The 24688-nt window shown below is 56.1% G+C and overlaps 2 protein-coding genes across 5 annotated transcripts in view; one reads left to right on the top strand and one right to left on the bottom strand.

Annotated features, from left to right (window-relative positions):
• Window positions 1-805: 805 nt before the first annotated feature.
• Window positions 806-8056, top strand: LDHD (lactate dehydrogenase D). 2 transcript variants are annotated; one of them, XM_060129867.1, is made up of 11 exons: window positions 806-902; window positions 1413-1525; window positions 1773-1914; window positions 2147-2288; window positions 2423-2582; window positions 2829-3028; window positions 3110-3238; window positions 3329-3456; window positions 3902-3992; window positions 4072-4183; window positions 7797-8056. In XM_060129867.1, exons 1-11 carry the CDS (start codon window positions 831-833, stop codon window positions 7861-7863), a joined length of 1356 nt encoding a protein of 451 aa, XP_059985850.1. In that variant the 5' UTR covers window positions 806-830; the 3' UTR covers window positions 7864-8056. The 2 variants fall into 2 exon arrangements, with proteins under 2 accessions (XP_059985850.1, XP_059985849.1); XM_060129866.1 differs by lacking the exon at window positions 7797-8056 and adding an exon at window positions 4271-6225.
• A 16-nt stretch (window positions 8057-8072) lies between these two features.
• ZNRF1 (zinc and ring finger 1) overlaps window positions 8073-24688 on the bottom strand; it is a 99816-nt gene continuing 83200 nt past the window's right edge. Inside the window, exons 2-6 of one of the 3 annotated variants that reach the window (XR_009536924.1) lie at window positions 21764-21859; window positions 11889-11994; window positions 10314-10405; window positions 9150-9368; window positions 8736-9066 (exon numbers count right to left, since the gene is read on the bottom strand). Coding sequence is in view for 2 of the 3 variants with exons in the window: in XM_060129870.1 (XP_059985853.1) it covers window positions 10348-10405; window positions 11889-11994; window positions 21764-21859 (260 nt within the window). In the remaining variant the exon portion in view is untranslated. The other 2 variants (XM_060129870.1, XM_060129868.1) reach the window with 2 other exon arrangements.

Raw genomic sequence — 24688 nt, 5'->3', positions numbered from 1 at the left:
AACTGTTCTAGATTAAGACGCTTATGAGACACATTAACCAAATACATTCTGTGGACTTTCCCTGGATCTTGATTTGAACTAACCAACTGTAAAAGAGATGATTTTTGAGATAAGCCAGTTAAGCAACACACTGAGAATGGAAATGTGGGCTCATTCAAATGTGGTTGGGGAGAAGGACCCAAGTAGGAGTTTGTATTCCTGGTTTGACTGGGAAGAAAAACAAAGCCAGAAATAGCTTTATCTCAGTAATGTTAGCAACACGCTTCTTCAAATTTGCTGTGGGAGGAAAACAGAGCTTGGAATACTTTCAAGAGCAGCAGCCACCTCACTCCCCTCGATCCTGGGATATGCCCAGTGGGAGAGTGGAGACAAAGGGATGCAACAGTCTTTTCCTTGGCTGATCTGGCAAACTGTTGCTCATCCTTAGCACTCCTCTTCCAGGAAGTCTTCCTGGCTTGCCTTACTGCCCTACCCCCATCCTAACCCCCAAGAGCCTCCCTGTGCTTTCCTCCTCATAGTCCCGATCAAGGCCTACTCTAACTGTGACACCGGAGCTGGGACTTGCAGGGTGAGAAAAATCAAGGGTGTGTCCCAAGCCCCTGAGCCTTGCTGGAGCTCTGGGTATTCGGACCACAAGAAGCCACTGCATAGTCTTAAGCCAGAAGTGGCGGCTGTTCTGTTTCCCTTTGTGCTCAGTAAGCCTCACCTCTCCTTTAAGAAGTACTGACTCAGCAAGGGCTGGCAGGGCCACCTTAAGGCTGTGCCACCTTAAGCAGCCCTGCCCCCAGCACAGCCAATAGGCTGGGGTGGTCACCGGCTGTTGCCCAGCTATGGCCAGCCTGCTCCGGGCTGCAACTTGGGGGATGTTCCCCTGGAGGGGCTACTGCTCCAGGGGGACGCAGGTAGGTGGGAGGAGAGGAGCCCCTTAGAGGGTGGGGGGCCCCCGATGCCGAGTTCCGGCCAAACTGTGTGCTGCCCCAGCACCAGGAGACCTTGAGCAGAGGCTCGCTGGGCTCACCCCAGGTCAAATGTGGGTGTTCAGTGCGCTGGGCCGAAGCCCTCACAGCTGCCATGAGTGGGGCTGGGGGGTGTCAACTGAAAGATTTGTGGACTCTAGGGCACCCCTTTGAGGCCCCGGAATACACACACATTTTGAAAGAATGCCTGGGAGGCAAGGAGCTGGGTTCTAGGCCAGGCCCTGTCCTGGACTTGCTGGCCTCTTTTCCTCATCTGTAAAATGGGAAGAAATCCCCAGAAGGGCTCCAAGAGCCCTACGAGCCCCCGGCCGAAGCGGGGTAGGGGTGTGAGTGCCTCTGTTCACAGGCAATGGAACCCCCACTCCCACCCCTCCCACTGGCCAGGTGGCCCCAGGTATCTTTGAGTGACCCTGCCAATGTGTTTCTCCCCCGCAGGGTGAACTCAGCGAGGGCTTTGTGGAGGCTTTGAAGGCAGTTGTGGGGAGCCCCCATGTGACTACTGCTGCTGTGGTCCGGGAGCAGCACGGGCACGATGAGTCAATGCACAGGTGGGCTCCGCCACCCCCCTGCATCAGAACCCCTGGCTGGGAGTGAGGGTCCTGGGTTATCTTCTGCCCCTCAACCCCCGCCATCTGTTTTTGGGTGCTCTGGCATCCTCCACCTCTCCTCTGTGCCCCCAGAAGGGTGTTCTCTGCCCCTCGCCCACTGTGCAGCCTCAGGCCCTGCCATACCTTCAAACTTGAGCAGGACCAGAGGGTACCACACACCCCTACATTGCTGAGGGTCTGGTTCCAGGTGCCAACCTCCGGACGCCGTGGTGTGGCCCCAGAATGTGGAGCAGGTCAGCCGGCTGGCAGCCCTGTGCTATGGCCAAGGCGTGCCCATCATCCCGTTCGGCTCGGGCACCGGGCTTGAGGGTGGAGTCTGTGCCGTGCAGGTATGTATGGTGGGTGGACAACTCCCCTGGCCAGGCTCTAGTCCCACCACACTTGTCACACCGGCAGCTGCCTCCTCCACCACACCAGCCTGGCTGGCCAGGTCCAGCCCTCCTTACCTGCCATCCCGGGGCTCTGGTCTGGCTGCTGGGAGGTCGGCCTCGAGCTGGGGTCCTGGGGTCTGTGTCCTGGCGAAAGATCTAGGTCAGTAACCGCTTGAACGCGCTCTGTCAGGGCGGCGTCTGTGTCAACCTGACCCACATGGACCGAATCCTGGAGCTGAATCCGGAAGACTTCTCTGTGGTGGTGGAGCCCGGCGTCACCCGCAAAGCCCTCAACTCCCACCTGCGCGACAGCGGCCTCTGGTTCCCTGTGGGTAGGCTGGGGCTCCAGGACTTTCCTGGGCCTGGAGGGCTCCCTGGTGGCAGGAGTGTTTCTGGGGCTTGGCGGGACCCCTCTGCTCACGGGCACCCGCCCCAGGCTTCCTTCTGCCTGCCCTCTGCCCTCCAGACCCAGGTGCAGACGCCTCTCTCTGCGGCATGGTGGCCACCGGCGCCTCGGGCACCAACGCTGTGCGCTACGGCACCATGCGCGACAACGTGCTGAACCTGGAGGTGGTGCTGCCGGGAGGGCGGCTGCTTCACACCGCGGGCCCGGGACGTCACTTCCGGTGAGCGCCCTCTACCGGCGGCAACGGGGGCCTCCTGGAGAGGCGGGTCCTGAAACTGCCCTGTGGGCCAAAGCTGGTGGTCCTGAGGCCTATTTGGGCTGTGCCAGGAAACGGCTGCCTGGGTGGCAGTCTGCACAGAGGCGGGTGAGCCCAGACCTTAGGCTCAGCTCCCCACCTGGCTTCTGGCCAGAAATCCGTCGTCACGTGGCCTGGGCACTCACCTACCTCATGTCCCCGGGGACCCAGGAAGAGCGCAGCTGGCTACAACCTCACAGGGCTGTTTGTGGGCTCCGAGGGGACGCTGGGCCTCATCACGGCCGCCACACTGCGCCTGCACCCTGCCCCTGAGGCCACGGTGGCTGCCACCTGTGCCTTCCCCAGCGTCCAGGCGGCCGTGGACAGCACCGTACACATCCTCCAGGCTGCAGTGCCCGTGGCCCGTATTGGTGAGCCTGGGATTGGGCCGTCCAGGTGGGCTCCCCTTTGAAGGCCACGCGTCACCTCACGTGGCTTCTCCTTGGTCCTAGAGTTCCTGGATGACGTCATGATGGATGCCTGCAACAGGCATAGCAAGCTGAACTGCTGCGTGGCGCCCACGCTCTTCCTCGAGTTCCACGGCTCCGAGCAGGCGCTGGCAGAGCAGGTGCAGCGCACAGGTGTGCTGGGGTGCTGTGGGCGGGGCGGGGCGGGGCGGGGCCTGGGCTGCCCCAGAGTAGGGCCTGGTGTCAACCCCCCGCCCCTGACAGAGGAGATCATCCGGCACAACGGAGGCTCTCACTTCTCCTGGGCCAAGGAGGCGGAGGACCGCAGCCGGCTCTGGGCAGCGCGGCACAACGCCTGGTACGCTGCCCTGGCGCTGCGGCCGGGCTGCAAGGTGAGCGGGCTGGGGTGGACACGAGAGCCTTTCCTCAGCCTACTGTCCTATTGTCCAGGGCAGCAGGCAGAGGCCCCGGCAGGCAGGACTGCCAAATCCTCGGGAGGGAGCCCCTGCCCCGAGCCAGGCCCTGGGTGCAGGGACCAAGGAGGGGCAGTGTGGACACAGAAGGCAGGCTTCCTGGAGGAAGAGGTGGTGAAGCGGAAGGGGAGGCTGGGCTCCAGGTGCTGGGGGGCCTGCACGGTAGCAGGGGTGGGGAGCAGGATGAGAGCCCTGGGAGCCTAGCCGGGCCAATCGCCTTGTTGCACAGGGAAACTGAGACTTAGAGACAGCAGGCACGTTCATGTGAGAGGCCGAGCACCCCGAGCCCATTCGTACCCTTGACCCCTTACCTCCCGGGCAGGCTGGGTGAGGGAGGGAAGCTCACCGGCCTGCCCCAACTCAGGGCTATTCCACCGACGTGTGTGTGCCCATCTCCCGGCTGCCGGAGATCCTGGTGCAGACCAAGGAGGACCTGCAGGCCTCGGGACTCACAGGTTCTGCCTGCCCCATGCGGGGCGCGGTGGGAGGGTGGGGGCGGGGCTGGGGCAGCAGCTGTGTCCTCTGGGCCCCCAGGAACCATCGTTGGGCACGTGGGTGACGGCAATTTCCACTGCATCCTGGTGGTAGACCCGGAGGACCACGAGGAGCTCCTCAGGGTCAAGGCCTTTGCAGAACAGCTGGTCAGGTAAGGGCAAAGCGGGAAGCAGGGTGGGGGAGAGCTGAGGGAAGTGGGAGGGGCACCCGCTGAGGACCTCTTCCCGCTGCTTCCCAGGCGAGCACTGGCACTCCGTGGCACGTGCACAGGGGAACATGGCATCGGTCTGGGCAAGCGGCAGCTGCTGCAGGAGGAGGTGGGCACGGTGGGCATTGAGACCATGCGGCAGCTCAAGGCCACGCTGGACCCCCGAGGCCTCATGAACCCAGGCAAGGTGCTGTGAGGGGCTCGGAGCACCTGGCCCACAAGCCCCCAGAGAGTGGCACCTCCCGTTCTGGAACCTGTTTTCCTGCCATGGAACAGCTCTGCCTTTGCCTGGACCCTGCAGGGGTCTTCGCCAGCCCGCTAGCCCTTTCATCCAAGCCGAGGCCAGAGAGAGGAGGGAGAAGCCTGGTCGGCCGTCTTCTCCCTGGCCCTCTTGCTGGCCTCAGGAGCCTTTGGTCCAGTAAATGGCTCAGGGTCATTCCCGGTGAAGCTGCTTCCTCTCTGCTTGCTTATGCATCCTGTAAGGTGGTGTGGGTCAGTCACCCCAAAGACTAGGAGGACCCCCCTCCAGCTTAGCCTCCCCACTGGCAGGGCAGGAGAACAAAGGCTGGGGGCTCCAGCACCTATATTTTTGCCTGGTGACAGGAATGCTCCTTTGCTGGTGGGGGAAGGGACCTTCCGCTCCACACTCATAGACCCCCAAAATAAACCTGAACCCCACGTGCAGTTGTCTGGAGATAGCAGGCAGCACCTGTGAATGAACCCCTGTGCCTGCCCGCCCCACCTCCTCCAAGTTCTTTGTCCTTTGGCTGGTGACGTCCTCGTCCCTCATCCCGGGCCTGCCCTCTGACTTGCTGCAGCCTGAGGAGGGGCAGCTGCTCTGCCTCTCAGAGCCCCAGGGCCTAAGGACTTGCCCATGTCCATCGTCACTTACCACAGACTCCCCCACTGAGCCCCAAGTGTACTCTAGAACATTCTGAACATGTCCTTCAAGTGGCTGCTACCAACCATTGCAAATGGAAGTGATTTTCCTGGTACCACACCTCTCCACAGTGTGATGTATTATACTACCAGCTTTTTTGCCTCAACCTCTGGCTCAGTCCACCCTGGGGCCTGCTCCTGCCTCGGTCAGGATTCCTGATCAGAGGACCTTGTCCGGGGTACCTGGCAGTTGTTCCCCCTAAGCCCACGAGAGGGCGCCCGACACCTCAGAGCTTAGACACCAGTATCTGCTTGGGGCAGTGGTGCCCAACACTCACCTCTGCAGGGACCTGCAGCTCTCAGCTCTGGGCCCCCCACTTCCCAGGGTCTAGCAGGTGTCTGGAGTCCTGGAAACCAGTCTCTAAGCTCTCCACGCCCCTGCAGGTCCCAGGAGCCTCTAGTGCAGGCCCATCTCCCTCACCCCAAGGCCTTGGCCCTTAGGAAAAGGGCTGGGCGAGGGACGCAGGGGAGCCAGGCGCACACTCCATCTCGCCTCACTCCCATTCTCCCAAGCCACCTCTGAGCTCCTTCCCTGCCTCCACTCCCTCCGCCCCTCCCCACCTCTCCCCTCAGCTGTTCAGGCAGCCCCTCTGGCTCCTGAGACCAGCTCGGTTCTTGGAACCCCTCCTTTCTGCTAACTTGGGGCTGAGCCCTGAGTTCACTCCTCTGTGACATTTCTGTCCCTTGGATGTGCCAGGGGGTGGTGTGGGGCAAGTTCCATGGGCCCTCCCCCACAAGCACCCAATAAAGCGGACTCGAACCATCTAACCATCAGCCACCAGTGCCCTCCCCTCCACGCAGGCAGCCCACCACCAGCAGCCCCCCAGGGCAGCATTCTGCAGGGGCAGGCTCCTCCCCTACAGGGCAGGGCTTGTCTCTGATGTGCCCCTCAGTGCCTGGCAACTAGTAGGTGTTCAGCAAATGGCCACTTCCCCACAATTCTTTACTAGGAAAAACTCCAAACACGCAGGACAGTTGGAAGAACAAGTACACTGTTCACTGAACTACTAGCCACTGAAGATTCAACAGTGAATATTTTTGCCTTACTTGCTTCGTGCGTGTATTTTTTGGGGAACCATTTGGAATTGAGTTACAAATTTGTTGACATCATTCACCTACATAATTCAGCATCTATTCCCTAGGAATAAGGACCTAAAAACCTCGACACCATTAAATGGCTCCTAGATGACTGGTTTTAGTGAGGTGCCCCTTTCCAGGAAGCCCCCTCCCCTTCACGTGTGCTGGGCCCTTAGCAGAGGGAGTGGGTGGAACCCACCTCCCAGTGCCTGCCAATTCCCTCCCCTCCTGGAAAGGCAGAGTTGAGGAGAGCTGTTGGGATGGAGGATGACAGACACCAGTTCCATCTGGAAAGCCCGGACAACCCCGGTCCTACCCCGGCCCAGGAGCTGGCAGTCTGGGTCTGAATTTGGAGGAGACGGCAACGAGCAGAGGGCTGCAGTGTGCCAGGTGGGAGTGAAGTCGCTGGGGGTGGGATAGGCACCAGCCCCAGGAGCCTGGAATAGCAGCCGGCGTGGGCTCCAGCCCTGCCCCAACCCAGCTCGACCCCTCAGCTCACCCAGGGCGCTGCCAAGGCTGCCAGGCCTAAGCCACCGAGGTGGGCACAGAGGCCTCCTCTGCCTGCAGGCCCAGGGGTCAGGCAAGGAGATCCTCAGGGCCAGCTTTGCTGGAGGAATTAAATATAGAACAGGCAGACATAGTTGCCAGGCAGAAGCAGGAGGTGCTGCGAATAGAACAGTGCTCTTTGCGGTGACAAAGCCACGAGCAAGCCTGCTGTGCACGTGCCAGGGGCTTCTGGGCAGATCCTCTGACCCTCACGGTGGCCTCTGAGCCGCGTGACTTTGTTCCCACTTCACGTGTGGGGCATCTGAAGTTCAGATGAAGTCCTTTCCCCAGCGTGGTTCTGCCAGGCAAAGGAGCCCCATACAGACAGTTTAGAGCCCAGGTTTTTGCCACCATGGCGACTGCGGGTACCCGGGGTCACTACCCCACAAGCTCAGACCCACAAACTCCTCTTGAGTATTTCTCTGAAATGCTGAGCATGCCAGTGCCTTGGCTCAGATTTGCCCACCAGCCTGCAATGCCCTTGTACAGAGCAGGTGCTTCAGCAAGTGTCTGACAGAAGACAACTGCAGAGCCTGGGCCCGGTGGGGTCAGAGCCCATAGAGGCAGCAGCACACAGGAGGCCCGAGAAGGGGCGGAGCAGGCGTCTTCCTCCACAGCTTTCTTCGCAGGCTCTGCAGGAGGCTCTGGAATGCCGCTCCGGGAACCGGTCTAGCACACGGACGGAGGCGCCAGGTGGGCACTGCTACCTGCTGCCCTGGGCTTCCCACCCAGCCCAAGGTGTGCCAACTCGTGTGAGCCCTGAGTGGCTGGTTCTAGTTCAAGGGCTCTGAGCTGGCTCAGCCCCAAACCAGGGCCTCATTCTGGGCCTCAATGAAGGATGCCCATGAGTCAGCACTGAGATGTGGCCGGAGCAACAGGAAGGGCAGGGTGTGGAATGGGGAGCCAGGGATTGGGCGGGGGGCGGTCTGGGCCAGTGCCTGGAAGAACCCGCATCCTTGCAGCCTCCATCCGCTGCAAGGTCTTTGCCCTGCAGATCTCTCCAGAAGAGTTCTGTCACGACCGCTCCACAGCTGATGGCAGATAGATTCCACGAGGCTTGAATGGGTCGTAAAGCTGCGGGACTCCGGCCTGACCTGCCACGTTCCCTCACCCGCGTGTGATCGCTGAGAACCCCATCACACACCTGTAGCCCCGATGCTAGCCTGAAGGAAGGCTAAGGAGGTAGGCAAGGGAGCAGGGGACAGACCGTCAATGCCCATTTCTTGATTGTGTAACAATACTTGATTAAAATGAAGTCACACAGTGCATCTTTTATTAGACATTATTTTAATACCATATCAAAACACCTTGACTAATGAAGAAAGCCTTTTCCCCCAGCTTTGAACGTATTTTTAAACATTTTATAAGGTTTTTTTTTTTGTATTTTAAAATATAAATACAGAAACCTATCTTGCAGGGGCTGATGCCACATGTGAACATCAATGGCTAGAATGTTCTCAAACAGAATGCCTGAAAACAGGGGCAGCTGTACATATCCCTTTAATAAGTCTTTTGTTTGTCTAGGTTTTCTGGAAAAAAAAAATCCACAAGGGTCTAAGAAAAACGTTCAGGCATTTTTGCAGGACACTTGTGATTGTTAAATCCTCTGAACTGACCAGAACCAGGAGGGAAGAGGGGAGGAGAAATGGAAAGGAGGGGGGGAGAAGGTCCTCAGTGGGTTGGTTTTTGGCAATGAAGTCAAGATATCAGGGTCCCAAGGGGAGAAAAGTGCAAAACCAAGCCAGAAAATTGGGGAAAAAAACCAACCAAACAACAACAACAACAAAAAACCAAGGCAGAGCGGTTGATGGAGAGACCGCCGGGTGCTGGGCACGGGAGGGCTGTGAGCTCTGCTCTGCGAGTGGCGAGAACCCGGCTCTGGTCGTTTTGTCACTGAGCGGGTTCTGGCCGGGCAGCAGACGGCAATCTGTAAACATCACGAGGGAAAACACCAGTCGACACTAGACGTTTTTTTTTATAATTTTTTTTTTTTTGTAAACACTTTAGAGACAGACCCACAACGCCTTTCAAAGGTGAAAAAGAAAATGCCCTTTCCCTCCTGAGATGAGGATGAGGGGAAGGATATTGGGTGATTCTTTCTTCTCTCAAACTCGCTCTCATTCAATCTGGTGTCCTCAGGGAGAAAGGGAGAACCATTCTCTGGAAGTCAGTGCAGGAGGGGTGCCCTGTTCCCACTGGTGTCCCCAGCTCAGCTCTGCCCCAGTGTCCGAAGCCTCCTCTCAGGAACGGGGGCCTGGCTGTCCCTGTGGGGACCGTAAGATGTAAGTCGTGCTCCATCGGGCCCGAGGCCAGCCGCGTGCATCCCGCTGAGGCCGGGCAGGGGCACCTGTGATTCCGGTCTGGGGGCCCCGAAGCCAAACATCATGCCGGGAATTTGGACTTGCAGCCAGCACCAAGCTCCATTCCCTCTGCCTCACGCTTCCCCTCGCCTTTTCTTCACCCCACGTCCTCAGTTTTTGAGGTGAAGGTAAAAAGGGCAAATGTCCCTGAATAGTTTGACATCATCAGCTGTTCTGGGAGTTTACTTGGAATAAATAAAATAAACCTAACAAAGAACAAAAGAAAACAAAAAACGAGAGGAAGAGGGAGAGGGAGAGAGAGAGGAGAGAGAGCGCAAAAGAGGCCCCCAAACCCTTGGATTCACGTGAGATGAGGTGGGTTTTGGTTTCTCATTTGGCAGAAAACAGAAGAGTGCCAGCCCAGAACTCGGGAGGGCCAGCTAGGATGGGGACAGGAGAGAATGGTCAGCAGTAAAGCAGGGCGCCTGCGGGAGAAACTGGGGTTGGACGACGGTGACAGGGGAGCACATGTGCGCATCTCGGGAGAAAGCTGGTTGTGCTGGTCTGCTGTGCAAACACGGACTTGGGGCCCCAGGTCTGGCCTGGAGGCCTCAGATTCATCTGGAAGGGGGTGAGGGCGGTGGGTGCAGGCAGGAAGAACCAGCCAAGCGCTGACTGCTGACAAGCGCTGCAGGGAACGAGGCGCCGTCCCACACTCGGTCTTGTCCAATGAGTGTGCTGTCCACGTGGGGACGCAAGCGAGATTATCCCGTCCCCAAAGAAGCAGCAGAGACACCCACGCCACCGAGGGGCAAGGACCTGCCCCGGCCCCCCAGCAAGCACGAGGCACAGCTGGGGTACAAAGCAGCATCCTGTCCCCGGGCTTGTGCTGCTTCTCCTGCCCAGCACTTTCCAAGGGACCTTCCTGAACCTTCCTCGGGGAGATTCGCCCTAGACACGGGGAACACGAGGGGCCTTCCCCCAACTCACCTTCCTCTACCCGGCAGGTTCTTCCTCGCAACGTGCGAGTCTGGACTCTCATCCTTCCCAGGAACCCTCCCCACCTCACGGAACCCCTGCTGCTGAGATGCTCCCCTCACCCCCGACCCCTCTTGGCCGGGGGAGGCGGGGCGCGGGGTGCCGTGAGGGCAGCTCAGCCCCCCTCTCCGCCTCCAGGCCCCAGAGCAACGCGACCCCGACCACGGGCTCACCTTTGAGAGGAGTCAGCAAGCGAGCCCAGCAGGGTCAGTCCGCGGGGTGTTCTGGACAAGATCTGTTCACTTCAAACCATGAGTCTATGCAACTGAGGGGAGACGGCAAGGGAGACACATCACCGGCTGGCCAGGCCGCTCCCTGGGGGCTAGCTCCAAGGGTCGGGTCTCTGGGCAGGGAATGCGTGACGCTCACCTGCGGGGACCCCACATACCCACTGTCTGCTAGCAGAAAGGAGGACACCCAGGGGGGACCTGGCGCAGCCGGAGTCCCGGTGCAGGGCGTACGGGCTTGGGCTGGACCTAGGCACTGCAGGATGCAGGGAGTGTGCCCTCGCGAGGGACAAGACCTCAGGGGCATGGAGCCCAGGAGGACGGCAACAGCTACGGGTCAGAGGGTGAGACCCACACAACAGGGCCAGTCAACTATCTCCAAGGCTTAAAGGGCAAAGAAGTGGGAACAAAGCCCTGGCAGGCTGGTCACGGCCCTGAGCAAGCCCTCTCCGGAGTCACAGGAGCAGCCTGAGGCTCCCTCCCTGGTCTCCCTCTCAGGAGGCCCCCAGGCTCTGCCTGGCTTGGCTGGCTGTGGCGGGCAGCCAGCATCTAGTCCTCCTTCCTGGAGCAGGTGGGCCAGGGGAGGACTGGCCCTGTGGCTTGGTGACTTTGCTCAGGAGAGCCAGACAAGAGGCCAGCGGGGAAATCCTGGTCTCTAGTGTTTACAGAAAGCACTGTCTGAACAGAGAGGGAACAGAAATTGGCCCAAGACAGCTTTCTGTAAAACATCTGGGTATTTTCAAAACAGGAACCAGACAGATCATTTGCATAAGTCTCTCCCAGAGCTGAAGATTCCCTTCCTCTGGCTCTGGTCAATGCTTCCCTGGGACACTGGAGCGCTGGGTGCTGCGCCCAGGCCAGGACCCCCTCCCCTTAGGCCTCACTTGCGCCTTTCTGACACCAGCCACATCCACGTGCTGCCCCGTGAGTCAGGCTTTGGAAAAGCCTGTGTGTCCGGAAGCAGCTCTGGGGCTCCAGGGGCCGAGAACAGGTGGAGGCCACGGGCAGCACAGAGCGTCCTCCTGTCCTGGGTAAGGAGGTGTCTTCTTTCCAGTTGGAAACAAGAATGAGGCTCATGCTGGAGCCTGAAGGCGAATCTCAGTCCTGCTAATTATAGCCGCTCACAGCACTGGGGCCCACAGGTAGTGGCTATTCCTGCCTGCTGGGCCTCTGGGGAGGAGGGGCGGGGCCAGGGCAGCCAGCACACCCGTCTGTGCTGACCACCACACCCCCACCAGACCAAGGTCTGCACGCTGGAGCAGAGGGGCTCACAGAGATGGACGGGGGCTCAACCTTCCAGGGGGCAGGGGCTCCACAGGCCTCCCCGTCGGGCCCGCCACCCAGGCTCTGCGCTCAGCACGTCCAGAACTCCCCACCTGCTGACCTCTGCCTCGACTCCACTCAGAGTGCTGGGGGAGGGGGTGGCTAGTGACAGTCTGCCCTTCTCTCCCCCCACTCACAGGGAAGGGGCCCTCTGGGGTCTGGGGTGCAGCTAAGCTGGCCCTGCCGGCCCTCGCGTACCTTTTGTGATAAATGCACAGGCAGGGCAGCCTGGCTATCGTGTCCCCCTGAAGCAGCTCCTCCAGGCAGATCACACACTCACCCGCATCTTTAGTCAGCACGTCATCTGCAAAGGGGGGACAGAGGAGAGTGGGGGGTCAGTCACCAGCAGGCAGGGATCTAGGAGCTGCTTGGGACTGCATGGGTCACCTCAGTCAGCGAAAGCCCAAGAGAGACCTTGATGTAAAGGTCCTCACTGTGGACACAAGACACGCAAACCACACACTAACTACCTGAAGACAAAATGGGATTAATCACCAAGTAAGCGGCCCAGGCGATGAAGGACAAAAAAGGCTTGGAGAGGAGGAGACATGCAGCAGAGGCAGCACAAGACAGAATGGTTCCCTGAACAGACTTTCCCCCTAAACATACACACAGATCAGGTGCACTGGATTTCTGGTTTGGAAAAAATGGTGATGAGGAGAGTGGTACGAGGCAAGGGTGAAGGGAAGAAACGGGTACCCCAGCAAATACGCGTACATGTGTGTCCACGGCAGCATTATTCACAAGAGCCAAAGGTGGAAACAACCCAAAGGTCCGCCAGCGGATGAATGGAGAAATGAACCGCGTGGACCCACACAACAGCGTATCCCCTCAGCCAGGAAAGGGGTGGAGAGCTGACGCCTGCTGCAACGTGGGTGCACCTCGAAAACATGGTGCCGAGTGGAAGGAGCCAGATGCAAAAGGCCACCTGCTTTCTGATCCCGTTTATGTGAAATGTCCAGAGGAGGCAAATTCAGAGACAAAAAGGTAGGTCAGGGGCTGGGGGCAGGGGGCACTAGGGAGTGACTGCTTAATGAGTAAGCGATTTTCCTTTGTTTTTCTTGTGGTAATGTGAGATCTCTTAACATGAGATCTACCCTCTTAATAAAAATGTAAGAGTACAGTCTACTGTTGTATGGAAGCCCCATACCTGAAACTTTCTGCCAGTTGAATAGCAATTGCCTGTTTCCCTCTCCCCTGTCAACACTTCTACTCTCGGGTTCTATGGGGCTGACTGCTTTAGATCCTTCATGTGAGTGGAATCATGCAAGGAGCTCCTTCTGGGATGATGAAATGTTTGGAACTAGACAAGAGATGGTGGTTGCACAACATTGTGAATGTCCCAAATGCCACTGCACTGTACACGTAAAAATGGCTACTTGTGTGTTATACAAATTTTAACTCAGTTAAATATTTAGAAAAGACACCCCACACCCCACCAGAAAAGAAGGAATGGAAGGGAGCTGCTGCCCACCACGGCCCCAAGCGAAGCCACGGCCAGGATAGCCCGAGCACAGCAGGGGGCCGAGCCAGCATCCCCTACGACATTTCTATGACATTCTGGGCACTGGCGACTCAGTGAATAAGCCACGGTCTCAGGATTCAAGAAACTCATAGCCTAGCAGGGGCGGCTGAACAAGAAGACGGAAATGAACAGCACAGGAATTCCTGGAAGTCTTAAGACACACACAGATCCAGACGTGAGAAGTACGGGAGATGCCCAATCGGGGTGGGGACTGTTCAGGGAGGGCTATTCCGGGCAAAGGGGACAGCATCTGTGCACCTGGCAAGGCAGGACGTTTGCTGTAGTAGGTGCAGAGTCCTGGGGCCGTGGGGGGGGGTAGGTGAGACCCACTTCCTGAGGACGGACTTGGATCCTGCTGTGCTACCTGGCCTTTATCTGGGTCACTGAAGGGCCTTGGAGACGCACTGATCACATCTAGTCTCCTGAAACTACTGGAAATGACTGGAAGAGCCCACAGATGGGGAGCCTGCTATGGAGGCTAATGCCGTGGTGCAGGAGAGATGAACTCAAGGCCGGCACCAGCAATGGGGGGAAGTGGATGGCATGAATTGGGGCAGCTGGGCAAACGGGGGCCAGGGGAGGGGAGCGCACACTTGTCAGAGCGAGAGGGAGCCAGGAGGAGGCCCAGCTTGGGAAGTAATGATGAGCTCAGAGCTGGGTGGTAGGCGCTGACCGGGCGTCTCCCCCAGGACGCGCTAATGGAAACCTGCTGGAGTCCATTCAAGTCCAGATCTGGGGTTTAGAGGAGAGATGTGGGCAACAGGGGTAGATGTGGGATAAAGAGCTTAGACAAATCTCAAGAAGGCAGACGACTGAACCCAGGTGAATTCTAATATTTGAAAGGCAGGTGAGAGAGGTGAAGTCAGCAAAAGGTTACCCAGAAGTTCTCAAAACCATAGGAGAAGTACCCTGAGAACAGGTTCTGGATGGAAAGAAAGCAAAGCCTAAAGCAGGGCAACTCCCCACTTCTGAAAGATTTTAACTGATCGTGAGCACTGCCAACGATACACGCTGAGATTTCACGTGTGTTCAGTGAGCCTCAGGATCTTACAAGCCGGGCAGGGTACACGGTGTTATTCCTGTTTTGCAAAAGGGGACACTGCAGCCAGAGAGCCAGACACCTTGCCGAAGTCAGAGGGCTTGTGAATGGGGCAGGGCCAGGGACCCTCTGTGGGGCTGCCCTCCACCACTGCGGGTTCTTTGTGCCCTCTGATAACTTTAGTGGAAGGGGAAGCATCTGGGGCCCATAAAATGAGGATTCTTCATGGCCTAGAAGGGTATGGTGACTCAGAGCCCCCCATCAGGAACCCCAAGGAAAACAACTAAGATAGAGTCAACTCAATACTTAAGTCCTTATGCACAAAGAGCTGGGAGAGAAGTCACTTTCAGCTTCCAGGCCACCAGGACAGCCTGTGGTCATGTTCTCTGTTAAGATCTGCCTAACCCAAAGCCCGAAAGCCCACCTGAAAGGGTGACGTGGAGGGAAAAGCAGATAGCACACAGTCGGTCTGCCACTGGAGTGTCACCTCAGGCTCCAAACGTGGCAAGTGGCACATCTGTAAAAGGCTATGATCCCGTTTTTAAAAAAGCACTAGATACCACACACATTTAAATATGTGTGTGTGTGGAAGCACAGGAAAAAGTCTGGAGGGAAACACACACTTTAATAGTAGTGGAGGAAAGGAGGATTAGAAGAAAAAGATTTTTATATATTTTTGAATTGTTTGAACAGGCATTACTTTTATAATTAACAACCCCCAATAAAGAAACAGACTAGTGTTTTCATTTCACTCTGAAATGTATCAAAAGGATAATACGGATTGGTGGGTGGAGTGGAGAGACACGTGATAGAGCAAGTACAGTACAATGCACACTCTAGGTGGGGGGATTTTGGTTTTTACTGCAAAACTCTCAACTTTGCTGTACGTTTGACATTTTTCATAATAAAATACTAGGAGGAAAAAACTCCAATAAAGAAGGGAGGAAAAATAGACCAGCTCTGAGAAGGCAGTCGCTGCGGACCTTCTTGGGCATTTATTCCCACTCTCTGTCTCCGGCATCTCATCTGTAAAGTGAGGATCTGGGATACAGCCCCTTTTCCGTGCTTCCCTCCTCACTTATGATTTCCTTGGGAACACAGCAACATTACTGATTCCGAATCAGCGTCCCCTTCTGATTGGTGAGTCAGCTGGGAGCCCAGGGGCAAGTCAGAATTCCCTCAGTCCCAAACAGTTTGCTGCATGAGCTGCGCTCTGTCTGTCCTGTCAGGTCCAGGCTGGGATAGGGGGCGGGAGCCAGGCAAGGGGATGAGACCTGGGGCTTGCTTCTTCAGCGGGACTGGACTGGACTCTCCTCTCTTTTCTCGCTAGGTATCACTAGGGGAAGGGGAAGGAGAAAGAGGCACGAGGGCGGTTCATCTTCTTATCAAGGACTCAGACTTGAGCACATGGAGGCTAGACACTGGACTTTTCTTACGAACAGTCGATCGCCACCACACAACCCATTACAGAGCATCTTCACGCACACTTAGCAGCCAGCCTGGGTCTGCAGCACGGATGGGAAGAACTAAACCGCACAGCTGCCTGCCAGGCCGGCACAGTGGGGAGCACATTTCCCCAGCACCCAGAGCCCTGGCTGCAAAAGGCTGCCTGAGGGCTCCTGGGATGAAGAGGAGCCAGGGCTGGGACCCTGAGAGCACGGGGCAGCAGGGAGTGCTCACACCCAGCGCAGTGCCCGGGGAGCGACATCTCCCCACGGCGGAAGGCAGGAGCCCAAATCCAGCCATAGGCCTGAGTGGGTTGGGTAAAACTTCCCGTCCCGATCCCTGGGCTCTAGGAGTGAGCAGCCCCCAGGCGTCCCTGGGCGCCTCGCAGGCGAGGGGAAATGGCTGAAGCCTGGCTATCACCCAGATCCTACGAGGCTTCCGCACTGTTGTGATGGGAGCCTGCTGTCTGCTGTCGGAGGACCTTGCAGTCTGAAGGCGGGGCACAAGTTAAGGCCACTCTGCAGATGGACCCAAATGCCCCCGGGCACCCGAGGTCCCTAGAGGAGGGGGGCTCAACCGATGCTGGCTGATGAGAACACAGACCCAAGCTGTGCTTTCTTCCTTTTTCTTACGGCCTCTCAAGCACCCACAGCCGCCAGCTGCCCGACACCGTGTGCAAAGCCAACGGCCCTGCCCACGGGGGAGTGCGGAAGTGTGCCTGGCCTGAGGGATGGTGCTGACGGTGCCAACGCCTGGCCCTCTAGCCAGCCCAGAGTGGCGGGCGATGCTCTCTGCGACAGCGCTGCGGTGGGAGGCGATGGCACACTTCTGCCCCCTCCCTGACAGCTGCCGTTTATCTGAGAAAAGTGATCGAGGAGGAGGAGGAGAAAAAGGAGCCCTCACTTCTTTGGGGCCAGCTGTATGCCACAAATGTCGCACACACATCTCAGTGAGTCCTAAAGACCCTGGGGGTGGGGGGTCTGTGCTTCAGCTCAGGCAGCTGGTAAGTGGCCATGACTCCCACGCCAAGTTCCTTCCACTTGGCCACCCTGCCTCCTTTCCTTAAAAGACCAGGCGGTAGAGTCTCTTCCTTGTGGCTGCAAACCACCACCCACCTCACAGACAGCTTCAGATCTTCCTCTTTGTGAACGTGGTGGAGGAACCTGGGTGCTCAGCATGAACAGGCCAGGCTGAGGGAGCTGTACTGCTGCCCTGCAGAGAGCACAGGCTCGACGTCCCCCGAGGGGACCCGCAGAGCTGCCGGCGGCATGGAGGGAAGGCTGGTGTGGTGCAGCTGAGCGGTGCCGTACAGAACCCACTTCCCCTGCTGCCTGATGGCAGTCACGGTCCTGGGAGGAAGGAAGGTGGGAACCAGAGGGAGAATCCCCAGCAAATGACTCAGAAACAAAGTCTCCACCGCCAGCCTCATTTCCAGCCTAGGTGTGGAAGAGCCCAGCCTTGTAGACCCTTAGGCATGCGCAGAGCTGCTGGCCCAGCCTCCTGGGGGACAGGAAGGGGCAGTGCTACCACTGCCAGGCGTCGCCAGCTCCCTTCTTGGGAAATCTCCAGGCAAAGGGGAGACTTTGAGTAGACAGTTCCCCTACCAGCAGTGGCGTCTCCACCGCAGCCCACAGACTGTGAGGCACGACCCAGTTGTTCTGGATCCAATTGTTCTGACGAGATGGGCTGCGATCACGACAAGCAGAGCGGCTCCGCAGGGCTTCATGTTTACAGAGGCTGCCCTGTGACCCCATTCAGTCCCCTCTCCTCCGGTCTCCCTTCCACCCACTCCTCATTCACCCAGCGGCCTGCCGGGAGTCCTCCTCCCTTCCCTCCTGCAGGAAGAGCGCCCAGACAGACACCTCCAGACAGACACCTCGCAGCCAGACTCAGCCGCTGCTAGGCATCGAACAATAGCTCCTGGCAGTGCCCCACTGGGCTGGGCACACTCCCCGGCCAGAACCTGGCTCCCCAAGGCCCAAGAAAAGGCACTGCCATCCCAACCACAGGATCGCTGAGAGCAGAGACACAGGCCAAACAAGCACTATTTACACAGGTCTGCTGGCTGGGGCTAAACTAGCAGGAGGCATTCCTGCTTTGGGGGGAGCCAGATTCCCTTTCCTTTAAAGAAACCTTGTGTGACATTTATCATTTCAAGAGCCCTGAAGTTCGGGGTAATGACTGTCAGTAGAGAGGAGGGATGGATGGTCAGGACCTAAGAAGCAGGGCATGGGTCTGCGCCCCAGAAGAAAGCGAGGGGGGGAGGAACTTTTGAAGCTGCTTTGACAGCCATCAAGCTCTCTTAATACTGCTGGCAAATGGACCTGCCACACGCCAGACTCTCCCAGAGCCAAGGACCCCTGGCTGGTCCTGGAACCAGGGTCTCCTCGGCTTTCAATGGACAATCAGTCATCTGTCACGACCCCCCTCCACTCCAGTACTGTGACTCTCTTCTGTTCATAGCAGAATCAGGCCCCTCATCTCGAGGCGCGTTTTGCTGGCTGACCAGTATGATGGTCAAAACCTGAGTGCATGTTCTTGAGAATGCAAGTTCCCGCATCTCAGAACCACAAACAGATATTGGAAAGGAAGAGAAATTACAAGGCCCAATCGAGCTGACCACATTTACCTGCAGAAAGGGGTCCCGGTCCCCCCAGCTCTCTCTCATCTTTGAGGGGTCCTGGGTTCAGAGCTGCCCACTGAAGAGAACGAGGATAGAAGATTCTGCGTTCTGCGGTGCAGCTCCCTTCCCTACCCCTCCGAATGGGTCACCAGGACTCACAAACCAGGTGCCTGCCAAGAAGCACCAGTTACTGGCCTTCACATTTCTCTTGAGCACTGGGTAAACCAGTTAAACTAGTCTTGCCTTTCCAAAACTGGCTTTTTTTTTTTTTTTTTAATCTGGCAGGTGGCTACTGGAGGCCTTCCAACCCACGGCTCAGGCCAACCCTCATAATAAGAAAAATACTACTTTCTATCTGTCTCATTTAGGAGGTTTCTACTCCCCCCCATTTGGTGGTTAACTAAATTTCATCTTATATAACCGCTATAAACTTCCTCAAAATTTCCCCAACTGGTGCCAGCAGCTACAGGGAGGGTGTGTGCGCGTGTGTGTGCGCGTGTGCGCGCGTGCGTGCGTGTGTGTGCGCGCGTGCGCGCGTGCGCGCGTGTGTGCGCGTGTGTGTGCGCGTGTGCGTGCGTGTGTGTGCGTGTGTGTGCAGATGGGAGTGACCAGGAATCCCAGTGAATTTTCACAAGAATATAGCACTTCTTAATCCACTAAGGAAGTCTCAGATTCTCCCCTTTCCAGAAAGATTCTGGGAGTTCTACACCTCACAAATGCTTTAAGTCTCTTCACTTTTTTCTTTTTTGGTAGAAGAGATAAAGCAAAGCTGGGGAGCTCAGGATGATAAGAAATCATTGGTAAAATACGTTACTGGCAAAAACAAAATAAATACCTAGAGGTCCGACCTGGGACTTCGGCCTAAGGCCCCGAAAGGCCTGTGCCTTATCTGAACTAAAACAGGCCCTAGACCAGCCCGGAGACTCACACTCCATATACAAACCCCAAGTGACAAATGCCTTTCTCTTATCTGGAAGGGTTGGGTGTCTTTAGAAAAGACAAAGACTGCATGTGAGGAATCCAGCTGTGATGGAGGGGCCAGGCCACTGTTTCTGAAGCATTTTCCTCACCTTAAGACAAATTCCACTGACGGGACCGGGAACAACATGCCTTTCTTTGCCTCAGGTGGTAAAGGACTGGTTTTTGCAAAAGAGATCGTCCAGTTTAAAGCTTCTAATTTACACTCACACTCACACACTCTCTCTCTCTCTCTCTCTCACACACACACACACACACACACACACACACACACACACACTCAAAGAGGTAGCTTTTCAATGAGAGGAAGGAAGAAGTGAGAAGAGACCAAGAACAGCCATGGTTATGCCTCAGACTGGTTGGCCAACCTCTGCTTCCTCTAAGGGGACTCCGACTCTGAGTGTGGCTTCTGCAGGCGACCTGTGCTCGGGCTGGGCTGTCAGGATTGCTCTCCAGGGCTGCCTCTCTTTGGAGGCAAAGAGGAAAGGCAAGGAGGACACCTATGGTGGCACTGGCACGTACGTGCTCACATGCAAGAGGCGCTGCAGGTATCCCGGGCAGTTCTCCGGGAGAGAAGCCCATGCCCTCACCTCCCCCACTGTCCAAGCCGGGCATGTGGGTCCTCCTTACAGAGTGGCCCCAAGAGCGCTCTGCCCTCCACAGCTGCCCTGCAAAGTTCTCCCTCATGACGCCAAGAGCCCAGGCCTGTCGGGTGAGCCCACTCTGAGGCTGCTTTGTGTTCTCATGACAGCAAGGCAGTGTCCACAGAGAACTCTGCCCAGCGCCCCACGGGACACAAAGCAGCCTTCACGGGGGTGCTGTGCACGTGGGAAATAAGTGGACACGGTTTCTGAGGCCACGGCGGGGGAGGGCTGTCAGCCACGGGAGAAGACTCAGTCATCTCCCTCCCTGGTCCCAGGCAGAGACAAGGAACGAAGTGGAGCTGAGCATCTTCGACGAGCCTGACGGGGAGCCCAGAGCTTGAGGGACGAGACTCAGAGACTCAGCATCAGTCAGTCCCCAGGGATGGGACAGGCTGTCCCCTGGGGAGAACGGGGGCTCCCTGGACAACCAGGGAGGAGAGGAAAGGGAAGGACACCTGGGCTCAGAGATGGCAAAGGTCACCAGACCACGTGTATCTGAGACAAAGGGTAACTGGCCAGCCGGCCCATGTCCAGAATCTGTTGGCGGTGCAAGAAAAGAGATCAGAGAATAGCAGGACGTGTCTTCAGGAGAATCAGGTAATCAGATTCGTCAGATTAATTTCGCAGGAACAATCTGGAATTATCTGGCCTACACAGGTGGGTCTGAGGAGGCAGGAGCCCAAGGAAGGTCCGTAAGGAGAGTCGACCTGGGAAACTTTCATGGACAGGATGGGGGTCAGGTGATGCGGGCCCACCTCCTGCCCAGCCCTGGGGCCCTGAGAAATCTCAGCGCTGTTTTCCTAAGCATCGCCGTGACTCTAACCTACAAGGCAGGCCGGGGTTGGGGTCAGGTCGGGCACACCCCTCTCAGATCCAGTGCCCATTCTCGTAAACAGTTCTCTGAGGAATGTGGTTTGAAGACCAAACTAAGCACGTAAGGATGGAAAGCCCAAGAGTCACTGGCAGCACAGGGTGCAAGGAACTCAAGAGCAGACAGTCCACTTCAGAAAAGGATGAAAAGAAACCCAGGGATGGCCTTGCATCTCTCGGGGCGGCTGTAACTTCCTGAGCACTGACCGTGTGTCAGGCTCCGGACTGAAAGCTTTTATGTGTAATATCTCACTTTATTCTGACAAAAATCCTACGAACCCTGTACTGAAATCCCCATTTTAGGGACCAGAAAACCAAGGCTCTGCAAACTGAGCACTTGTTCAAGACCGCACAGCCAGTAAGTTAGTGGCCAAGGCAGGCTCTGAACCCAGAACAGTTGAGCTCCAAGCCTCCCCCAAAGTAAACCAGGCAGGTGCTGACCCTCGTTCTGTCCACAGAGGTGCCGTGGCAGGGGCGTTTCACTGAGTCCCCCGTTGTACTCACTGCTCAGCCCTGCGGCCGCCTCCAAGGCAGGAAGCAGCACAGCCTCGGGGCAGCGATGAGGTGGCAGGTCAGCATTCTCAATCCCCAAAGGTGTCCACAAATCACACCTACTCTACTGTGGAGAGTCAGGCTGAAGCACTGTGTGCAAGGCACAGCCCAGACTCCCTTCCCCACAGAGGGCTGGCACTCCCGCTGGGCCCTCTGCTGTCAGCTGTGTGACCGAGGCCTGTCTCCCAACCACAGGGGCAAGGAACGAAGTGGGTGGAAGAAAGGGCAGGGCTAACTGGCCACCCAAGGGACTTCCAGACCCCGTCCCTATGCCTTCCTCCCTGCTCCACTCCTCTTGCCGGAAGGCGGGGTGGACATGCTGCCCAGAGCCACAGAGGCTGCAAAGACCCTTGCTCAGAGCTCCCCCCACACCTCCTGCCCCAGCTAAGCTCTTACCGTTGTAGGAGAGGCGAGGTTTGCTCAGACACATTATAAAGTGCATTTCCATCTCGTCGGAAGCCACAGACTTAGAGCAAATGGGGCACTTGAAACCTGAAAAAGAGGAAATAGAATGAAATGTTTTTTTCCAAACCAAACATATCCATCATAAATGTGGAAACTCTTAGGTGACTCTGGCCATTGTGGGGTCAGAGTCAAAATGGCGAATTACAGTCTAGATACATCCTACCGCCTACTTCTTCATTAAAGGCAGGTAACATGTTGTTTTCTGATTACAGCCTCCAATTCCCATTTTTTCACTGGGGCATACCCTTGTCATGCCCCTTGCTGAAGTTTATCAGAAGTCACTGACAGCTGATTTGAGTTTTATTTTCTTTTAGACCCTTTCCCCTTTCCCAAGGGGGTCCAGTGGGCAACGGGGACAGGGAGGCATCGATCTAATCAAGGCAACCAAATAATCTGTCTTTGAATAATAAGAGTTAAATTTAACATCCTTCCGCCTCCCAGCCCTCAAACCACTTGGCTGGATCACCTGTGGCAGGAATCCCTATAGTCCTGGGCACCTCCATCCCTCATCCAGAGCATCTTTCCTCCCGTGGCTCGGGCAGCTGTCCTCCGAGAGTGTGCGAGCCACAGGCGGCCCTCCAGAGAGCTCCCAGATGCCACACATGCCTTGGCCATATGCCACCAAGAGTAACAGCTGTTTCACAACGATAGGCGACAGACCCTGCTGTTTTATTCCCGAGGAAGTCTGCTTATACACCCAGGGAGCTTCATCGGAACTGTATCAGTATTGGAGACTTTGGTTGAGAATCTTCTGAGCTGAACTCCATTAAGTAAACCTAGTCCTTTGATCTATTTTTTAACAAATTATTTTTTGACTTATTTTTATAGATAAATACAGATCCACTATTTTCAATTTCCCCCATTTTACTTTTATTAAAATTGCTTTCAGGGCTTCCCTGGTGGGGCAGTGGTTGGGAGTCCGCCTGCCGATGCAGGGGACACGGGTTTGTGCCCCGGTCCGGGAAGATCCCACATGCCGCGGAGCGGCTGGGCCCGTGCGCCATGGCCGCTGAGCCTGCGCGTCCGGAGCCTGTGCTCCGCAACGGGAGAGGCCACAACAGTGAGAGGCCCGCGTACCGCAAAAAAAGAAAATTGCTTTCAAATGGGGAATTCCCTGGCGGTCCAGTGGTTAGGACTGTGTGCTTTCAATGCCGAGGGCCTGGGTTTGACCCCTGCTCGGGGAACGAAGATCCCACAAGCCGCACGTTGCAGCCAAAAAATAAAAAATAAAATAAAAATTACTTTCAAATGGATTACTTCTTTTCCATTCTACCAAAAAGATTGAAAAGTTATCTATTTACTTGTCCACATTGAATTTTAAACATCACAGCTGCTCCCTTTTGTGACCATAACCCCTACTTTCTCAGTCTGGAATTCCTAGGTCAAATACAGCACACTAAAATATTGTTGTGAAGATCAGACTCTTCTATTAATTTGCAGTCAAAATGTCCCACGCACAGTTTCACTGGATGCTGCTAATATCTATCAGCAATATTTACTATGAGGCGAGGGTTCATGTTGACTGTTAGCTGCTCCAGGAGAAGAGGAGTTCACACCTTCACCAGTGTCCTTCCCGAGGGGAGTCGCTCATTCTGTATGGAAAGCTCTGCACTCTGGCAGCTGGTGGTGCTCAGACAGGAAGCAAGCTGGCTCCCACGTTCCCGTGTAGGGCACAAGCACTTTGCTTGAAGTCTTCTCCAAACCCTCCTCTCTTCAGTGACAATGCTCTGAGCTACAGGACCAGACGGAAAATCCACAGTCCGGTTCACTCCAGGCAATGTGGACCTCAGACTCCGTGGCACCGTTCCCATTCCTCCAACCCCTTTCCTCAAAGAGCTTTAGCATCTAAGTGTCTTGGCTAAAAATTCTTGGAAGTGCTACCATCCCAAGGACTCTGGCCAAGCTTTGAGAAAGGGCTGTATTTTCTGATCTCTGGATGCTTTTGAATCCATTAATGACAAAACCAGAAGACAGAAAAGAAACGTGACGGGGGAGGGTCCATCCCCAGTTTCCTGGCACAGGTGAGTAATGAACTCGAGTCTGGTAGAATGAGGATGCTCTTCACATCTAACCTAAGTCCCTCTGTACCCCTGAATCTACCCTCATGGCTGTGCCCTGCAAATAAACCAATACTCAAATGACATTCCATAGAATGACCAGCCATTGGGAGATTTGTTCACCCTTTTTTCTGACTCAAAAGACCAAGGTTGGGTCTTCCCTGGCGGTCCAGTGGTTAAGACTCCGCGCTTCCAATGCAAGGGGCACGGGTTCGATCCCTGGTCGGGGAACTGAGATCCCAACATGCTGCGTGGTGCGGCCAAAAAAATAATAATAAAAAATTTATTAAAAAAATGTTTTAAAAAGACCAAGGTTTTGCAACCCTTTGACTACAGGATGCTTCCACTTTAAACTTGCTAAGTTAGCACGCTGTCTGCGGGCTGAGGGCTCAGGGCTGCAGGCAGGCCAGGATGGACATGCTCCTGACAGGTCCTCTAACACTATGTCCTGATGCAGCCACTGGGAGGTGGTAAAGTGATTTCTTACTAAAGAAAAGCCCTTCACCTCGTACATTACTCACTTTTCTGATAACTCAGAACAGAGTCATTGTTGTTGCTACAATAGCATCATTCAAACCCTCACATCCCAACGTGATTCCTTGAGTACAGGAGAGGGGTCGAGTTACAGCTACGGTGCTGGGAAGAAGGCCACCCCACAAGAAGGTCTAGGAAGGAATGTCACCCGATGTTTATGTCCTAGGAAAAAACAAGTTGAGACTCACAGGTTTAGACCAATCCTCTCACTGTACAGATAAAGAAAGAGACCCCAGTGAGGCCATCAGTCAAACAATTTAGGGGC

This window comes from Lagenorhynchus albirostris, chromosome 19 (genome assembly GCF_949774975.1).
Source record: "Lagenorhynchus albirostris chromosome 19, mLagAlb1.1, whole genome shotgun sequence".
In the NCBI taxonomy this organism is placed as follows: Eukaryota; Metazoa; Chordata; class Mammalia; order Artiodactyla; family Delphinidae; genus Lagenorhynchus; species Lagenorhynchus albirostris.
The sequence above is the reverse complement of the archived record's forward strand: the minus strand, read 5'-3'. Positions and strand labels throughout refer to the sequence as shown.